Genomic DNA, 17,340 nt, shown 5'->3' with positions numbered 1-17,340 from the left:
TCTGAAAGTTATAAGAAGCAAAATAAAGAAAATAAATGATTTTTTTTAAACAAGTGAAGACTAAGTCTCTGAAATATTTTTTGGGATTTTAAAATTCAATTTGAGATTTAATCTCTCTTAGAATAAAAATGTTGAGCAAAGCGAGACCACCTTGCTAGTAAATAAATACAATTTAAAAAATAGAGGCAGCTCACTGGTAAGTGCTGCTATTTGAGCTATTTTTAGAACAGGCCAGCGGGCGACTCATCTGGTCCTTACGGGCACCGCGTTGGTGACCCCTGATGTGGTCCATTGTAGCTTGGTGCAGCGGATTCTGCTCGTCACGTAAACACACCTTAATTCTTTGTTGATTTAAGCTTTACAAATTTGTCAGTAAATTTAAAAGTAGTGGTGTGAATTACAAGCCAAAGAACATATTACAGCTTGTTTGATACGCTTCAAAACTTTTGACACAAACGCTTGCCGCCTGGCATTGTGGGATATGTAGTCCTTTCACAGCTAGCTACCATGACTGACAGGTAAATAACAGAAAAGTATCCTGCTTTTAACGGTTGTTTTTGTGACGTTTGAGCTTCAAAAGTACACGTTTAGACACACTTAAAGGCCTACTGAAACCCACTACTACCGACCACAAAGTCTGATAGTTTATATATCAATGATGAAATATTAACATTGCAACACATGCCAATACGGCCGGTTTAGTTTACTAAATTGCAATTTTAAATTTCCCGCGAGGTATCCTGTTGAAAACGTCGCGGAATGATGACGCTTATGTTGATGCGTGCTTGTGACGTTATTGGTTGGAGCGGACATGTTCTCCCAGCACCACTCACGGCTAAAAGTAGTCTGTTTTTAATCGCATAATTACACAGTATTTTGGACATCTGTGTTGCTGAATCTTTTGCAATTTGTTCAATTAATAATGGAGACTATAAAAAAGAATGCTGTTGGTGGAAAGCGGTGGATTGCAGCTGCCTTTAGAAACCGAAACACAGCCGGTGTTTGTTTATTGTGAAGCTTTAACACAGAGCGGTCAAGCGAACATGTTTCTCTATCCCATTTCAACCAGCAAGTTTTTGGATGGGAAAATTGTGATATTAAGTCGGCTCTTACCGGAGACTTGAGCGGACTTTGCGACCTCCTGCAGCAGCTGTCAAAAAGGCAGCTGTGATCTAGGCTCCTCTATTTTCCCTCATAGACCCTGGCGGTCACCGCAGCCCTCCGACTTTCAGGTATGACTTTATAATCTCACTAAAACACTATTAACACAATGAGCAAATAAGGGATTTTCCAGAATTATCCTAGTAAATGTGTCTAATAACATCTGAATTGCTCCCACTGCCGTCGCCTGGAGCAGTCGCCTTTTTTTTTAATTTTTTTTTTTAGTGCTTCACTCTAACTTTCCTCATCCACAAATCTTTCATCCTCGCTCAAATTAATGGGGAAATCGTCGCTTTCTCGGTCCAAATCGCTCTTGCTGCTGGTGGCTATGATTATAAACAATGTGAGGATGTGAGGAGCCCTACAACCCTTGACGTCACGCGCACATCGTCTGCTACTTCCGGTACAGGCATGGCTTTTTTATTAGCGACCTTAAGTTGCGAACTTTAACGTCGATGTTCTCTACTAAATCCTTTCAACAAAAATATGGCAATATCGCGAAATGATCAAGTATGACACATAGAATGGACCTGCTATTATCCCCGTTTAAATAAGAAAATCTCATTTCAGTAGGCCTTTAACTTGCTAATGAACAACATGGTTGAAATAGTGTTATTATGATGTAGCCTGAAGAAACTCAAAATTATCTTTATCTTCCCCACTTTTAATGACATTCAACTTGAAGTACATTAATTAAAGCACCGCTCACAATGTTGTTTTTTAAATAACACACTGTAAGTTAGTCTTTTGGTGCTATGTCGTTTAATACAAGATGGAAGAGTGAAGGCACAAAACTAGAGTACGTCACCATGACAACATCTTCAAGTTTCAACACTTTCACAGCATCACGCCAGGAATAAATGCAAAAAAACCAACAAAAAAAAAACCTTAAGATTTTGTCTTCCTTCTTGCTCACAGAAGAACAAGATGTCCCGCCACGAAGCCAGGCTTCATGCAGTGGCCTCCTAACATTGTAACACGATGGGCCGTTACACCACCTGTTACAGCTACAAATGTCATCAAAGAGGTGAAAACATCTCAGCAGAACATAACCATGCAAACAGGATATGACATCACGACGTTTGCAATGTCCGTGGCATTTGACCTGCTCGTGACACGTTTAGCTTTTCCATAAAGTTTGTAGAAAAATAATGCTACATGTTTGGCGTCCTACACAGCGAGGAGCGCTACAAAACGGACAAATGTGTCACACCTGTTACCAGGCGTGACACAGGTGCTAACACGTCACCAAGCTGCCGCTCTGCACGCAACACAACAGTAAACTGTCATTCCGGTGGAAATTGTTTGGCTAAAACGCACAACACCTGACAGCATTATCATTATTATTATTACTCCTATTCACACTTTGTTGACACACCGCCTACAAATAGTAATATTTATGTACATGTTACAGTTACACTCAAATATAAGTACAGGGTGTTCCTAAAGTCTGGACATATTATAGAAGGATACCAAAAAAAGCAACCTTTGATTCAAATAATTACAAATAAAAAATACACTAGTTATCTAAAAATAATTAATAATAAATAATACAAAAATAAACTATGATACAATGTAACTGTTTATGTAATATATATAATAATAAAAAAAATTCATTTATGGAGATAGATTTGTGTCTTTTTATGCAAACCCAAAAAATATTTGCAACCCCCAAAAAATTATCTGTAAATTACATATTTTTAAACAAAAAATGGATTCGGAAAAAAATATATATTTTCAACCAAAAACAGATTACAAATCATATTTTGATGACAAACCATATTTTCTTTTTTTCCCGAGAACAAAAAATACTATAAATATATTTGCAACCCCAAAAATGGATTTTAAATTGACATAAAAAATGGGTTTGTAAAAAAACATGTATATTTTCAACCCCAAAAAAAGATTACAAATTGTATTTTGGTTATAAGCCATTTTTTTGGTTGCAAATCATATATTTGCATTTTTTTTTAAATTTAAAATCTGAATATTTTTAAACAAAAAATAAAATAAACATTGTGTATTAGCCGTAATTTGGTTACAACATTTTTTTTCTCAAAAAATATATATATATATGTATATACTGTATGTGTGTGCGTGTAATATATATATATATATGTATATTAGGGGTGTAACGGTACGTGTATTTGTATCGAACCGCTTCGGTACGGGGGTTTCGGTTCGGCACACGGGCGTACCGAACAAGTTCGGAAGCAGAAGTCTTCACAAGCTGCTCTGCTTTCTGCCTCTGTCTCTGACTAATTGTCCTGCCCACACAACCTTCTGATTGGTTACATACAAAGCCAATCAGCAGTGTGTAGTCAGAGCGATGTAACAGCCAATCAGCAGTGCGTATTCAGACTTCAGAGCGATGTGGTCAATGCTTTAGCGTCGAGCAGATATTCATCTAGCAGTGGAGGAGCGCACTACCCAAATTATACTAAACACTTCCCAGTCACAACTATTACAAACATCACTATGAGCCCGTTGACCTTCTAGAAACTTAAACTGCAGCTCAGCTCGCTCACAGTATAGGCTTGAGATGAAGGCTAATTAGCTTTTAGCGTAACGTTAGCTAATTTTTCTATGTGTGTGCGCGCGCATGCGTGCGTGTTTTAGGGGCAGCAAAGCCCTGTCTGTCTGTTATTTCATTGAACTCCATTGTGTTTAGGGATGAATAGTCTCTTCTATTGCAATTGTACTATTTTTCAGCTATAGTTACATGAATCATTAGTAATGTAACAGCCTAGTTTTGAATGGCAGGGTCCCTGCTATCACATGTTGATAAAAATACAACTTTTACATAATAAAAGTAAACTACAGGCTTCCCAAATTCTGTAATAAATTAAGCATGATGAGTTGACATTAAACAGTTTCAATGGAAACTGTTTGATGTTAAACTTTTTATATGTAGAAGAAAGGTTTTTTCATTTTATTTAATCAAAGCAACAACTTGAGGCAGTTTAATGTGGATTAACGTGGGCAGAATTATTATAGTGTTCCCAATGTTAAAAGGATAAAGCCATTGTTTACAAATTTGGTAAATAAATAACCAAAAAATTTATATTTTGTTGATTTCTTACTTTACCGAAAATGAACCGAACAGTGACCTCTAAACCGAGGTACGTACCGAACCGAAATTTTTGTGTACCGTTACACCCCTAATATATATATATATTCTCAACCAAAACGATATTTGCAGCAAATACTTTATGTTTAAACATGTACATGTTTGCATTTGAAATATAAATTTTTTTGCAAATATATTTTTTTGGGTTGCAAATCTTTTTATAAAATTTGCAACTCAGAAAAGTTGATTTTAAATTAAGAAATTTTAAAACAAAAAATGGATTTATATGAAATATTTACATATTTTTAACCCCCCAGAATAACTACTATTTTGGTTACAACCTTTTTTGGGGGGAAAAAAACCCCCCAACAAGATATTTGCAGCTCAGGCGTTTTTTCATTTGAACATGAAGTACATGGGCGACGGGTTCCTGGTTCAATCCCCACCTTATACCAAATTCGTTGTGACACTTCACCCTTGCTCTTGCTGGAAATAGTGTGAAAGCGCTTTGAATACCTTGAAGATAGAAAAGCGCTATACAAGTATAACCTATTTAACATATGTATTTGTATTTCAAATATTTTTGTTTGCAAATCCATTTTTTGGGTTGCATAAAAGGACACAAAAGTCTTCCTTAATAATGGTGTTAGACTTGCGGGACATCCCGTTACAAACTCATTCAGTCTTCTGTCGCAAACGTCGCTACAGGTGATTTCTACGCCTCATACCCTGCCGACCACCGCCGCTGGTTCCAGATATCGTCTCGGTGTTCGGGCCGGCAGAAGAGCCTGGACGAGCGGGCCAGACGCTCACGCTGCTCCCACTCTGGGTCTCGCCCTCCGGACGGCCGGCGGGGAGGTGGAGGAGTGGTGTTGCCGTGGAGACCGGACGAGGAGAGCTGACCTCCTGCTGACCTGAGGGTAATACAAGTATTTGAATCATGTATGTAGAACATAACATAATCATAAGAGTATGAATAGTTTGATAGTTTAATCACTAAAATATGCATCACACTTATTTATCTTGGTATTCTCTAAAATATCCACCAGCGACTGCCATAAAAGTATGATTATACCCTGCTGAGCCTCCATGTTTTCAAACACTTCCAGCCCCTAAACAATCATTGGACGAGATTCCTGTTGGCCCCGCCCACTGACAATTCAGGAAGCACTGATACACATTTTCATGAAATCATTAAATGAGTTATGAAATAATTCAATAACTAATTATTAATGAAATAATTCAATAAATCATTCAATTATATTACTCAAATCGTGAAATAATAAAACACAGAATAAAAAATTAAATCATGAAATAAATCATTAAATTGTGAAATATTTAAATGAATAAGAATTGAAATAATTAAATGCATGATAAAATCATTAACTAAAGTGTGAAATAATTAAAACACGGAATAATGAATTAAACCATTAAATAATTAAATTGTGAAATATTCAAATAATTAAATACATAATTAAATATTACCTGTATTGTGAAATAATTATAACACAGAATAATGAATTAAATCATGTAATAAATCATTAAATTGTTAAATATTTAAATAATTAAGTATTGCAATGATTAAATACATAATTAAATCATTACCTGAATCGTGAAATAATTAAAACACGGAATTCATTAAATCATAAAATAAATGAGTAAATTGTGAAATATTTAAATAATTAAGTACTGAAATAATTAAATACATAATTAAATGATTACCTAAATTGTGAAATAATTGAAACACAGAATAATGAATTAAACCATGAAATAAATCCTTAAACACTGAAATATTTACATAATTAAGTATTGCAATAATTCAATACATATTTAAATTAAATCATTAACAGTGAAATAATTAAAACACGAAATAATGATTTACATAATAAAATAAATGATTAAATTTTGAAATATTTTAATAATTAAGTATTGAAATAATAAAAAACAATTAAATCATTACTAAATTGTGAAATAATAACACTGATTAATTAATTAAATCATGAAATAAATCAGTAAATTGTGAAGCAATTCCATTTTTAAGTATTTAAATAATTAGTTACAAATTGTGAAGTAATTAACGCAGAAGTAGGATTTAAATCATGAAATAAATCATTAAATTGTGAAATATTTCAATAATTAAGTATTTTAATAACCAAATACATAGTTTAATTACTACATAAACTGTGAAATTAAAACAGAATTAATTAAATCATACAATAAATCATTAAATTGTGAAATATTTAAATAATAAAGTATTGAATTAATGAAATCATTACCTAAATTGTGAAAAAATTAAAAAACAAAACTAAATCATCAAATTGTGGAATATTTAAACAAGTATTATAATGATAAAATACATATTTAAATAATTGCCTTAATTGTCAAATAATTAACTGAATCATGAAATAAATCCTTTAATTGTGAAATAATTATTTAAATTGAGTATTGAAATAAATACTTACGTTGTGAAATGATTAAACGAGACATTTAATATCACAGTGTTGTGATGACATGAATGATGAATGAATGAGACATGTACAGTTTGTCAGTGCTGTGATGGAGGTCTGCAATGTTGGTCATGTGACCTCAACAAACATCAAGAGTTGTGATTGGCTGGTCTCTGAGCCAATCAGCAGAAGCTCACCTGCTTTTTGTCATCCTTTGATGGCCGCGCTCACTCGGCTGCTGCTGCGGCTGTTGAGGACAGGCACAGGTCAAAGGTCAGACGTGCACAGGTCATGTCGGGCTGCACAATTCATCAGAATTTGGTTTCTATTTTGTTAAAATTGTCAAAATATCGTCACGAAAAAATCAAACCAATGGTTTTGATCATGGATTTTGATGCTTAGCGCCATCTTAGAAGTACACTGGCTTGGCTCGAACCCGGGCCAGAAGTTCAGAGCACAGATAGTTATTTGAATTCTTGTTCATTCATTACACATTTATATCTGGTGTTCTTTGAAATTATATTCAAAGTAGAAAAATCGTGTTATCAACAGTGATTTCAATATCAAACCAATTAATCCTGGTCATTATTTTTGCCTTAATGGTCCAGCTCTGGTGAAGTGTGTGTGTGTGTGTGTGTACCGTGCACTTCTTGTTCATTCATTAAAGTAAGTTAAAGTTAAAGTACCAATGATTGTCACTAGAGATGCGCGGATAGGCAATTATATCCTCCGCAACCGCATCAACAAAGTCGTCATCCACCCGGCGTTCACCCGAACCAACCTTTTATCAGAACCACAACCGCCCGCCACCCGCCCGCTGAAATACATCAGAGGTCAGCCACCTTTACCACTCAAAGAGCTAATTAAACCCGTTCCACAGAGTAATGAATACAGTTGGAGCCGCTAACGTTCTCGCGAATATCCAATTGGCGTTCATCCTGATGACAAGAATATGGGCGTGCTGTGAAGCCATTGCCTTTGACACCTTCAACAACATGTACAAACCGTATGTTAGTCCGGCAACATGTTGTGTACAGCTTCCGGAATCACACGTACAAGATTGAAAGGCATACTGGGTGACACAGAGTAAACTGATGGTTGTGATATAAACAATTTTAACACTCTTAGTAATATGTGCCACGCTGTGAAGCCACACCAAACAAGATTGACGAACACATTTCGGGAGAACATCCTCACAGTAACACAACATAAACGCAACACAACAAATACCCAGAATCCTTTGTATCCGTGACATTTATGCTACACCCCCGCGCCCCCAATCCCGCCCACCTTACAGACGCACAAAGGATTCTGGGTATTTGTTGTGTTGCGTTTATGTTGTGTTACTGGGAGGGTGTTCTCTCAAAATGTGTTTGTCAATCTTGTTTGGTGTGGCTTCACAGCATGGCGCATATTACTAAGAGTGTTAAAATTGTTTATATCACAACCATTAGTGTACTCTGTCACCCAGTATGCCTTGTAGTCGTGTGTGTGTTGCTGCGGAAGCCACACACAACATGATGCTGGACTGACAAGCAGATCGTACACGTTGTAGTAGGCGACAAAGTCAATGGCTTCATTGCACGCCCTAATACTTATTATCAGGGTGACTGCCGGCAGTCATTCTAAAGAATATTAGCGTCTCCTATTGTCTTCTTCGCTTTATGACACGGGTCTTAAATGGCTCTTTGAATGGCAAAGGATACCGATCCCAGAATCATGTTTATCAAATATTTCCGGATGGTTCAACCGCCACCTGCTCGAATCTAATTAAAATCTATTTTTTCGTCATGTCACCCGCCCGACCCGCGGTTTGTCCGCGAAATCCGCGGATGAGACCGCAAACCGCGCATCTCTAATTGTCACACACACATTATGTGTGGTGAAATTTGTCCTCTGCATTTGACCCATCCCCTTGATCACCCCCTGAGAAGTGAGGGGAGCAGTGGGCAGCAGCGGGCAGCAGCGGCGCCGCGCCCGGGAATCATTTATGGTGATTTAACCCCCAATTCCTACCCTAGATGCTGAGTGCCAAGCAGGGAGGCAATGGGTCCCATTTTTTTATAGTCTTTGGTATGACTCGGCCGGGGTTTGAACTCCCAGCCTACCCATCTCAGGGCGGACACCCTAACCACATTTATATCCGCTGTTCTTTGAAATTATATGTAAAGTAGAAAAATCATGTTATTAACCGTGATTTCATTATCAACCCAAATAATCCTGGTCATTATTTTTGCCATGATGGTCCTGCTCTGGTGAAGTATGTGTTTGTGTGTGTGTACCGTGCACTGATGGCGCTGAGGCGGGCTGCCGTTGACCTGGTAGTACTCCAGCAGCCTCTCGGCCAGGGCGATGCGTCTCAGCAGGTTCTCGATGAAGCACTGGATCCTCACCTTGCCGCTGGTCTCCTGGCGGGCGGCGGCCTCCAGAAACTTCTGGATGGTGATGACCTGCCTGCGCACGCACACACACGCACACGCACACACACACGCACACACACACACACACACACACACACACAAACACAAATATTATTGTATTTATTACCTTCTTGAGACCTGAGAAAAATGCCTACCTCTTTAGGACCACCATTTCTAGATACCGTATTTCCTCGAATTGCCGCCGGGCATATAGTATGCGCCTGCCTTGAATCACTGCCGGGTCAAACTCGCTTCGCAAAATAATTAGCGCATGCTTAGTATTACCGCCGGGTCAAACTCGTGACGTCACGAGTGACACTTCCCCTGTCATCATTTTCAAAATGGAGGAGGCTGATTTCAATACCGGTAATTTGAAATCGCATAAAGGGAAGAAGATTAAGAGCTATTCAGTAGGATTTAAAGGGGAACATTATCACAATTTCAAAAGGGTTAAAAACAATAAAAATCAGTTCCCAGTGGCTTGTTGTATTTTTGGAAGTTTTTTTCCCAAATTTTACCGGTCCCGGAATATCCCTAAATAAAGCTTTAAAGAGCCTTATTTTTGCTGTCTTCGAAACCACTATCCATTTCCCTGTGACGTCATACAGGGCTGCCAATACAAACAACATGGCGGTTACCACAGCAAGATATAGCGACATTAGCTCGGATTCAGACTCGGATTTCAGCGGCTTAAGCAATTCAACAGATTACGCATGTATTGAAACAGATGGTCGGAGTATGGAGGCAGATAGTGAAAACGAAATTGAAGAAGAAACTGAAGCTATTGAGCAAATAGCTATTAACGCTATTCGGCCATAGCGTGGGTGTACCTAATGAAGTGGCCCATAGCATAGCTGCCTTATTAGCATCGCTGGTAAAATGTGCGGACCAAACGATCAGGACTTTCGCATCTTGTGACACTGGAGCAACTTAAATCCGTCAAATGGTAAGTGTTTGTTTCGCATTAAATGTGGGTATCTAGTTTCAAATGTACATACAGCTAGCGTAAATAGCATGTTAGCATCGATTAGCGTAGCATGTTAGCATTGATTAGCTGGCAGTCATGCCGTGACCAAATATGTCTGAATAGCACATAATTTAACAACATCAACAAAACTCACCTTTGTGATTTCGTTGACTTAATCGTTGCAAATGCATCTGCAGGTTATCCATAAATCTCTGTGCCATGTCTGTCTTAGCATCGCCGGTCAAATGTGAAGACACTTTGGTACATTCAATGGGGGTCTGGCGGCAGATTTCTTGCCAGTGGTGCAACTTGAATCCCTCCCTGTTAGTGTTGTTACACCCTCTGACAACACACCGACGAGGCATGATGTCTCCAAGGTTCCAAATAATAGTCGAAAAAACAGAAAATAACAGAGCTGAGACCCGGTGTTTGTAATGTGAAAATGAATATGGCGGGTGTTACCTCGGTGTTGTCACGTTCTGACGTCATCGCTAAAAGACCGATGAACAGAAATGCGTTTAATTTGCCAAAATTCACCCATTTAGAGTTCGGAAATCGGTTAAAAAAATAAATGGTATTTTTTCTGCAACATCAAGGTATATATAGACGCTTGCATAGGTTTGGTGATAATGTTCCCCTTTAAGGTCCAAGCTATTGAATACCGGTATGCTAAAAAGAACAGTAAGCACCTATGTTTTATTAATATACCGTAGCTGCGTCTGTCAAATATGAGTCATTAAATGATTCCTGCGTCCTGGTGGTAGAGGGCGCTAGTGATCCTTCTAGCAACTACTCGGCTGCAGAAGAAGTGACAATGAGTGACGTGATATGTGCTGGGACGGATATGATGCGGGGGGTGCACGACGGACCTTTTAGGATGTAACACTTCTATGCTGGCTATGTAAACAACCAGACTAAAATAAAGCATGTTCCAGTCCTAAATACCCAGCGTATTATTTATAAAATAACACTTCATGGTGGCAGTGGTGGGATAAAGAGATCACCCACGGAGCAGAAGGGGAGGGGGAGTTTTCCAAGGGTAATTCTGTCATCGCCCTTGAGGAGCCAAGCTAACTGATAGCAGCTGTCTGATAGCAGTTTTCTAAACTGGACTTTCAATCGAAGCAGGAGGTAATAAAGGAAGATCTCCATCGAGACAGAGAGACTTTTAAAACTGAAGAAAGATAAGGAAGACTTCTATAGACAAGTTATCGATGCTTTTGATCAGAAGGAGCTGCGCATGGACTTCATTTATAAGTAAAGGTAAGACCATAATAATGTTTTTTTGTATTAAATGTGCTTTTCCTGATGGTATCCTTACATCACACTCAAATTTATAAGCGCAGACCTAAATGTACCGCATGCCTATGGTAAACCCAGCAGCGAGAAGAGGTTTTGAATTAATTAGCGCCCCGGCGGCAATTCAAGGAAATACGGTACATATTTATTTTGATTGTTTTTATTATTTTGGCCAAAGGGGGCGCATTTCAATTTCTTACACACACTTGTTATTACATATGTTGGCCAGAGGGGGAGCACTTAACATTTTTACACACTTATTACATATGTTGACCAGAAGGAGGAGCACTTTTAAAACAGACAGTCAATTTGAAAAATCCATCTTTTTTGGGACCACCCTAATTTTGATAGATTTCACCACCAGGGGGTGCAAGTGCGATCTCAATTTTTAGTTTTTTGTAATGTGCTTAACGCTGATGAAAAAAGGAGTCACAGACCAGAGATGGCCGCTTGCCGCACTTTGGGCATACAGCTGTAGAAGCTAACTGTCAATGGCCACTATAGTCTTAGTACCGTAGTGTATTTTCTCATCCTACGGTCACATATGGGACGCAGGTTGTCTTACAGTAAGTCAGCAGTGGAAGTTGTAAAATCAGCTGTTCACCTGCCGGGTTTTTTCTGGGATGAATAGGGAAGTCCTTTAGCTTGTTTTATCATATATTGCTGCCTTTGCACCTGTCAATGTTTACTTTTGTATGCCCATTAAATCAACAAAAAAAGACTGACTTTGGAGCAATGTTCACAGACTGTAGTATTTGGCTCTTTATTAGATGCAATGGTTTTCCATATTGGGACCATGATTTATGTCCTAACTTGTTCATACCTCATATGGAAGGTACTTTTACTTGTTGATGTCTCAAGAAGGGTAGAAATACATAAAACACACAAACACTCCACACACTCTACCTCTCCCGTCGCTCCAACTCGTTCTCCGAAGCGCTGATCTGCTCCTTGAGTGCGGCGATGACCATGACGGCCACGTCCACCTGCCGGCTGAGCAAGCGCTCCCTGTCGGCCACTTCCTGTCTCTCCTGGGACAGGTTGCGCGAGTGGGCGCGCTCGCACAGCAGCTGCGTGTCGGTGCGAGCCAGCTCCGTGCTGACCCGAGCCAGCCGCCGCTGCACGCCGCCGTCGGCCGCTCGCAGCATCCCGGCCAGGCGGCGGCGCACCGCGGCCGAGGCCGCCGCCGCCACGTCTGAGCCGGAGGAAGCACGCCGCCCTGGCGGGAGAGCCAACCATTGTTATTGGAGATTGAACGGGCCGATTATCAGCACCAATGTTTGGCACTTTGACCTATGTCAGGAATTGTTTACAACTACATCAGCAGATACAATATACAGCCAGCATATTAACATTAGCATGCTAAATAGTAGTATTGTCAAGCAACAAAATATTTGATGCTGAGGGTTTACACCTGCAAAATTAGCTAAAAAGAATAGCTTTATAGCAGGGGTCACCAACGCGGTGCCCGCGGGCACCAGGTAGCCCGTAAGGACCAAATGAGTAGCCCGTTGACCTGTTCTAAAAATAACTCAAATAGCAGCACTTACCAGTGAGCTGCCTCTTTTTTTTTTTTTTTTTATTGTATTCATTTACTAGCAAGCTGGTCTCGCTTTGCTTGACATTTTTAATTCTAAGAGAGAGAAAACTCAAATAGAATTTGAAAATCCAAGAAAATATTTTAAAGACTTGGTCTTCACTTGTTAAAATAAATACATTTCTTTTTTTACTTTGCTTCTTATAAAGACAACTTGATAGAAAAAATACAACCTTGAAAATTATTCTAGGATTTTTAAACACATATACCTTTTAAATTCCTTCCTCTTCTTTCCTGACAATTTAAATCAATGTTCAAGTATTTTTTTTTTTTGTAAACAATAATAAATAAATTTAAATTAAAGTCTTCATTTTGGCTTCTGTTTTTTCGAAGAAAAATATTTGTGAAATATTTATTCAAACTTATTATGATTTAAAAAATATATATATATTCTGGCAAATCTAGAAAATCTGTACAATCAAATTTAAATCTTATTTCAAAGTCTTTTGAATATCTTTTAAAATTTTTGTTCTGGAATATCTACAAAAAATAATGATTTGTGTTTGTTAGAAATATAGCTTGGTCCAATTTGTTATATATTTTAACAAAGTGCAGATTGGATTTAACCTATTTAAAACATGTCATCAAAACTCTACAATTAATCTTAATCAGGAAAAATTACTAATGATGTTCCATAAATTATTTTTTAAATTTTTTCAAAAAGATTTTAATTTGCTAGGTTTTCTCTACATTTTGTTCGGTTGATTTTTGAATTTTAAAGCGTCAAAATTGAAAATAAACTATGTTTCAAAATTTAATTTTCGTTTTTTTCCTGTTTTCTCCTCTTTTAAACCGTTCAATTAAGTGGTTTTTTTTTTCATAATTTATTTTCCACAAAAAACCTTCCGTAAAAGGAAAAAAAATGTAGGACGGAATGACAAAGAAATACGCCCTTTTTTTTTTTTTTTTTTTTTAGATATATAGATTTATTTATTAAAGGTAAATTGAGAAAATTGGCAATTTCTGGCAATTTTTTAAAGTGTGTATCAAACTGGTAGCCTTTTGCAATAATCAGTACCCAAGAAGTAGCTCTTGGTTTCAAAAAGGTTGGTGACCCCTGCTTTAGAGCATGAGAATGCTGAATAGTAACATTTTCAAGAAGAAAATATTTGACACTAAGGTGCATACCTGCTTAATTAGATAAAAATCCATCATATTAGCATTAGCATGCTAAATAGTAGCATTTGTCAAGTAACTACTGTAAATATTTCACACTGAGGTGTACACCTGCAAAACTAGCAAAAAACCCAGCATACTAACGTTAGCATGCTAAATAGTAGCAATTGTTAAGTAACAAAATATTTCACACTGAGGTTTTTACCTGCAAAATTAGCCAAAAAATTCAGTTTACTAGCATTAGCATGCTAAATAGTAGGCCTTCTTAAGTAACAAAATATTTCACATTGAGGTGTACACCTGCAAACCTAGCTAAAAAGCCAGCATACTACGGTTAGCCCGCTAAATAGTAGCATTTTCAAGTAACAAAATATTTAACACTGAGGTGTACACCAACAAAATTAGCTAAAAAGCCAGCATACTATGGTTAGTATGCTAAATAGTAGCATTTGTCCAGCAAAAAAATATTTCACGCTGTGTGAACTTGCAAAATTAGCTAAAAAGCTGGCATTCTAAGATTAGCATGCTAATTAGTAGCGTTTGTCAAGTAACAAAATAGTTCACGTTGGTGTTCACCTACAAAATTAACTAAAAACCCAACATACTAGTGTTAGCATGCTAAATAATAGCATTTTTCAAGTTACAAAATATGACACTGAGGTGTACACCTGCAAAATTAGCTAAAAACCCGGCATACTATGGTTAGCTTGCTAAATAGTAGCAATTTCAAGTAACAAAATATTTAACTTTAAAGTATATACCAATAAAATTAGCTAAAGAGCCAGCAGACTACGGTTAACATGCTAAATAGTAGCATCTTCAAGTAAAATATTTGACAAAGGTGTACACCTGCAAAATTAGCCCCAGCATACTAGCGTTAGCACGCTAAATAGTAGCATTTTCAAGTAACAAAATATTTCACACTGAGGTGTACACCTGCAAAATTTGCTACAAAGATAGCAAACTGACATTAGCATGCTAAATAGTAGCATTTTCAAGCAACAAAATATTTCACGCTGAGGTGTACACCTGCAAAATTTGCAAAAATCCCAGCATATTAGCATTACCATGCTAAATAGTAGCATTTATCAAACAAAAAAATATTTCAAATTGGAAGTGTACACCTGCAAAATTTGCTATAAAGATAGCAAACTAACATTAGCATGCTAAATAGTAGAGTTTTCAATTAACAACATATTTCACACTGACGTGTAAACCTGCAAAATTAGATAAAAACCCAGCAAACTAGGCATAGTGTGCTAAATAGTAGCATTTTCAAGTCGCAAAATATTTCACGCTGAAGTGTACACCTGCAAAATTTGCAAAAATCCCATCATGCTCGCATTAACATGCTAAATAGTATCATTTATCAAACAAAAAAATATTTCACACTGGAGGTGTACACCTGCAAAATTTTCTACAAATCTAGCAAACTAACGTTAGCATGCTAAATAGTAGCACTTTCAAGTAACAAAATAATTTACGCTGAGGTGTACACCTGCAAAATTAGCTAAAACCCCAGCATACTATGGTTAGCAAGCTAAATAGTTGCATTATCAAGTAGCAAAATATTTCACGCTCAGGTGCACACCTGCAAAATTTGCAAAAATCCCAGCATACTAGCATTACCATGCTAAATAGTAGCATATATTCCCTACATTTTTTTTACACTGGAGGTGCCAGCATACTGGCATTAGCATGCTATATAGTAACATTTTTAAGAAGCAAAATATTTCACATTGAGGTGTAAACCTGCAAAATTAGCTAAAAAGCTAGCATGCTAATCCTAGAATGCTAATGTTAAAAACATTAGCTATGAGCCACAAATAAGGGGTATCGACTAATAATTGTATCGGTATCTGTATGGGTATGGATCTTTACCTGAGCTGGGATCACCCGGCAGGTCCCAGTTGGAGTCCAGGTCAGGGTCTGTCTTCAGAGCAGTCAACTTCTCCGAGAACATGTCCTCGTCCTCCTCCTCAGCCCCGCCCACTTCCTCCTCCTGCGCCTGCGTGCCCACGCCCACACTGTGGGTCCGCCTTCGGGCGGAGGTGTAGGGCAGCACGAAGGCGCCGTCCCGGCTGTCGCTCAGCGAGCGCACATGAGGCGGCCGCCCGGCGCCGCGCTGCCCCCCGCGGGCCGGCAGACTCATGTCCTGCCAGGACGCGGCGGCGGCGCGCAGCGAGTCCGGCGGGAGTTTCCCGGTGATGCTGAAGCCGCTGCCGCTGCCGCCGCCGCCGCCCGTGGCGTAGGCGTGTCGGTACTCCAGGTGGGCGTGCAGCGCGTCCATGTTGTGGAAGCGCTCATGCTCGCCGCAGCGCGGGCAGCTGAAGAAGAAGAGGTCACGCGGCGGCGCGGACTCGGAGTGAAAGGAGGCGGAGCCTCGGGAGCACAACTTCTGCTGCATGGCCCCGCCTTCCCTAGTGCACACCTGTCTGCTCACCTGCCGGCGCACATGTTGTGTGACGTCACCGCCAGCCTCACTCAACCAGCATCTCAACTAACTGACCAGCCTCGTGCACGCGCTCAAAATTAGGCGGGAGCGTGTGAACACGCAGGTAACAGGTCAATCCCGCTCGTTAGCCACGGATGCTAGCTGGCTGGCTAGCTAGCGCCGATCGATCGAGTGGAAAAAAAAAAACGACCTCGAACCGACGTGAACGCGCTTACCGCGCGTGCTGGTCAAGGGCAGGTTCAGCGTGCGTGTGAAGACGACGAGACGTGTACACGCACGACCCCCGCGGTCAGTGTGATGTCACTCAGGACACGCCGACAGCCCGCGTCCGGCCGACAAGCAGCAGAGCACTTCCGGTTGGAGCTTACAAAATAAAGCATATCCGCTAACGATTGGCTTTACGGAACTAAATTTAAAAAAAGGTTAGTTCGGCATTACTGGTTGACGGTTTTAAAATAAAGCATATCTGTAGATGATTTTCTTCATAAAACTAATGATAAAATGCTAGCAAATATGTTAGACAAGGGACAAGCGGTAGAAATTGGATGGATGGATGGATCACTGGTGGATGTTTTCAAAATAAAGCAGATAAGTGATGATACAATTAGACATCACTGGTTGAAACTTTCAAAATAAAGCCTATTAGTGATGATTTTTTTCACAAAACTAATGATAAAATGTTATCAAGCATATTCGACATCGCTAGTGGACGTTTTCAAAATAAAGCATGTCAGTGATGATCAAATGTTTGTTAGACATCACTGGTTGACACCTTCAAAATAAATCATATTAGGGATGATTTTTTTTC

At 38.7% G+C, this 17,340-nt stretch overlaps 2 protein-coding genes across 3 annotated transcripts in view; one reads left to right on the top strand and one right to left on the bottom strand.

Annotated features, from left to right (window-relative positions):
* slc30a6 (solute carrier family 30 member 6) overlaps positions 1-17,340 on the top strand; it is a 129,787-nt gene that overhangs the window by 1,315 nt on the left and 111,132 nt on the right. The window contains exons 2-3 of one of the 2 annotated variants that reach the window (XM_061911499.1): positions 2,080-2,188; positions 4,940-5,151. The gene's annotated coding sequence lies outside the window, so the exon portion shown is untranslated. The remainder of the gene's footprint in view (positions 1-2,079; positions 2,189-4,939; positions 5,152-17,340) is intronic. The other variant, XM_061911500.1, reaches the window with a different exon arrangement.
* Positions 1,901-16,881, bottom strand: znf365 (zinc finger protein 365). Its single transcript, XM_061911501.1, has 5 exons — positions 15,959-16,881; positions 12,271-12,583; positions 8,961-9,132; positions 6,876-6,925; positions 1,901-5,145 (listed from the first exon to the last, which is right to left on the bottom strand). Exons 1-5 carry the CDS (start codon positions 16,482-16,484, stop codon positions 4,947-4,949), a joined length of 1,260 nt encoding a protein of 419 aa, XP_061767485.1. The 5' UTR covers positions 16,485-16,881; the 3' UTR covers positions 1,901-4,946.

The sequence above is a fragment of the Nerophis ophidion genome, linkage group LG09 (genome assembly GCF_033978795.1).
Source record: "Nerophis ophidion isolate RoL-2023_Sa linkage group LG09, RoL_Noph_v1.0, whole genome shotgun sequence".
In the NCBI taxonomy this organism is placed as follows: Eukaryota; Metazoa; Chordata; class Actinopteri; order Syngnathiformes; family Syngnathidae; genus Nerophis; species Nerophis ophidion.
The sequence above is the reverse complement of the archived record's forward strand: the minus strand, read 5'-3'. Positions and strand labels throughout refer to the sequence as shown.

What these genes read in the sequence shown, in the direction of transcription:
- znf365 (XM_061911501.1), bottom strand. Translation starts at nt 16,484, where the DNA reads ATGCAGCAGAAGTTGTGCTCCCGAGGCTCCGCCTCCTTTCACTCCGAG. An exon ending in GAGTTGGAGCGACGGGAGAG is followed by an intron (nt 9,133 to 12,270) that starts GTAGAGTGTGTG and finishes GTGCGTGCGCAG; the next exon opens with GCAGGTCATCACCATCCAGA. An exon ending in CTCAGCGCCATCAGTGCACG is followed by an intron (nt 6,926 to 8,960) that starts GTACACACACAC and finishes TGTCCTCAACAG; the next exon opens with CCGCAGCAGCAGCCGAGTGA.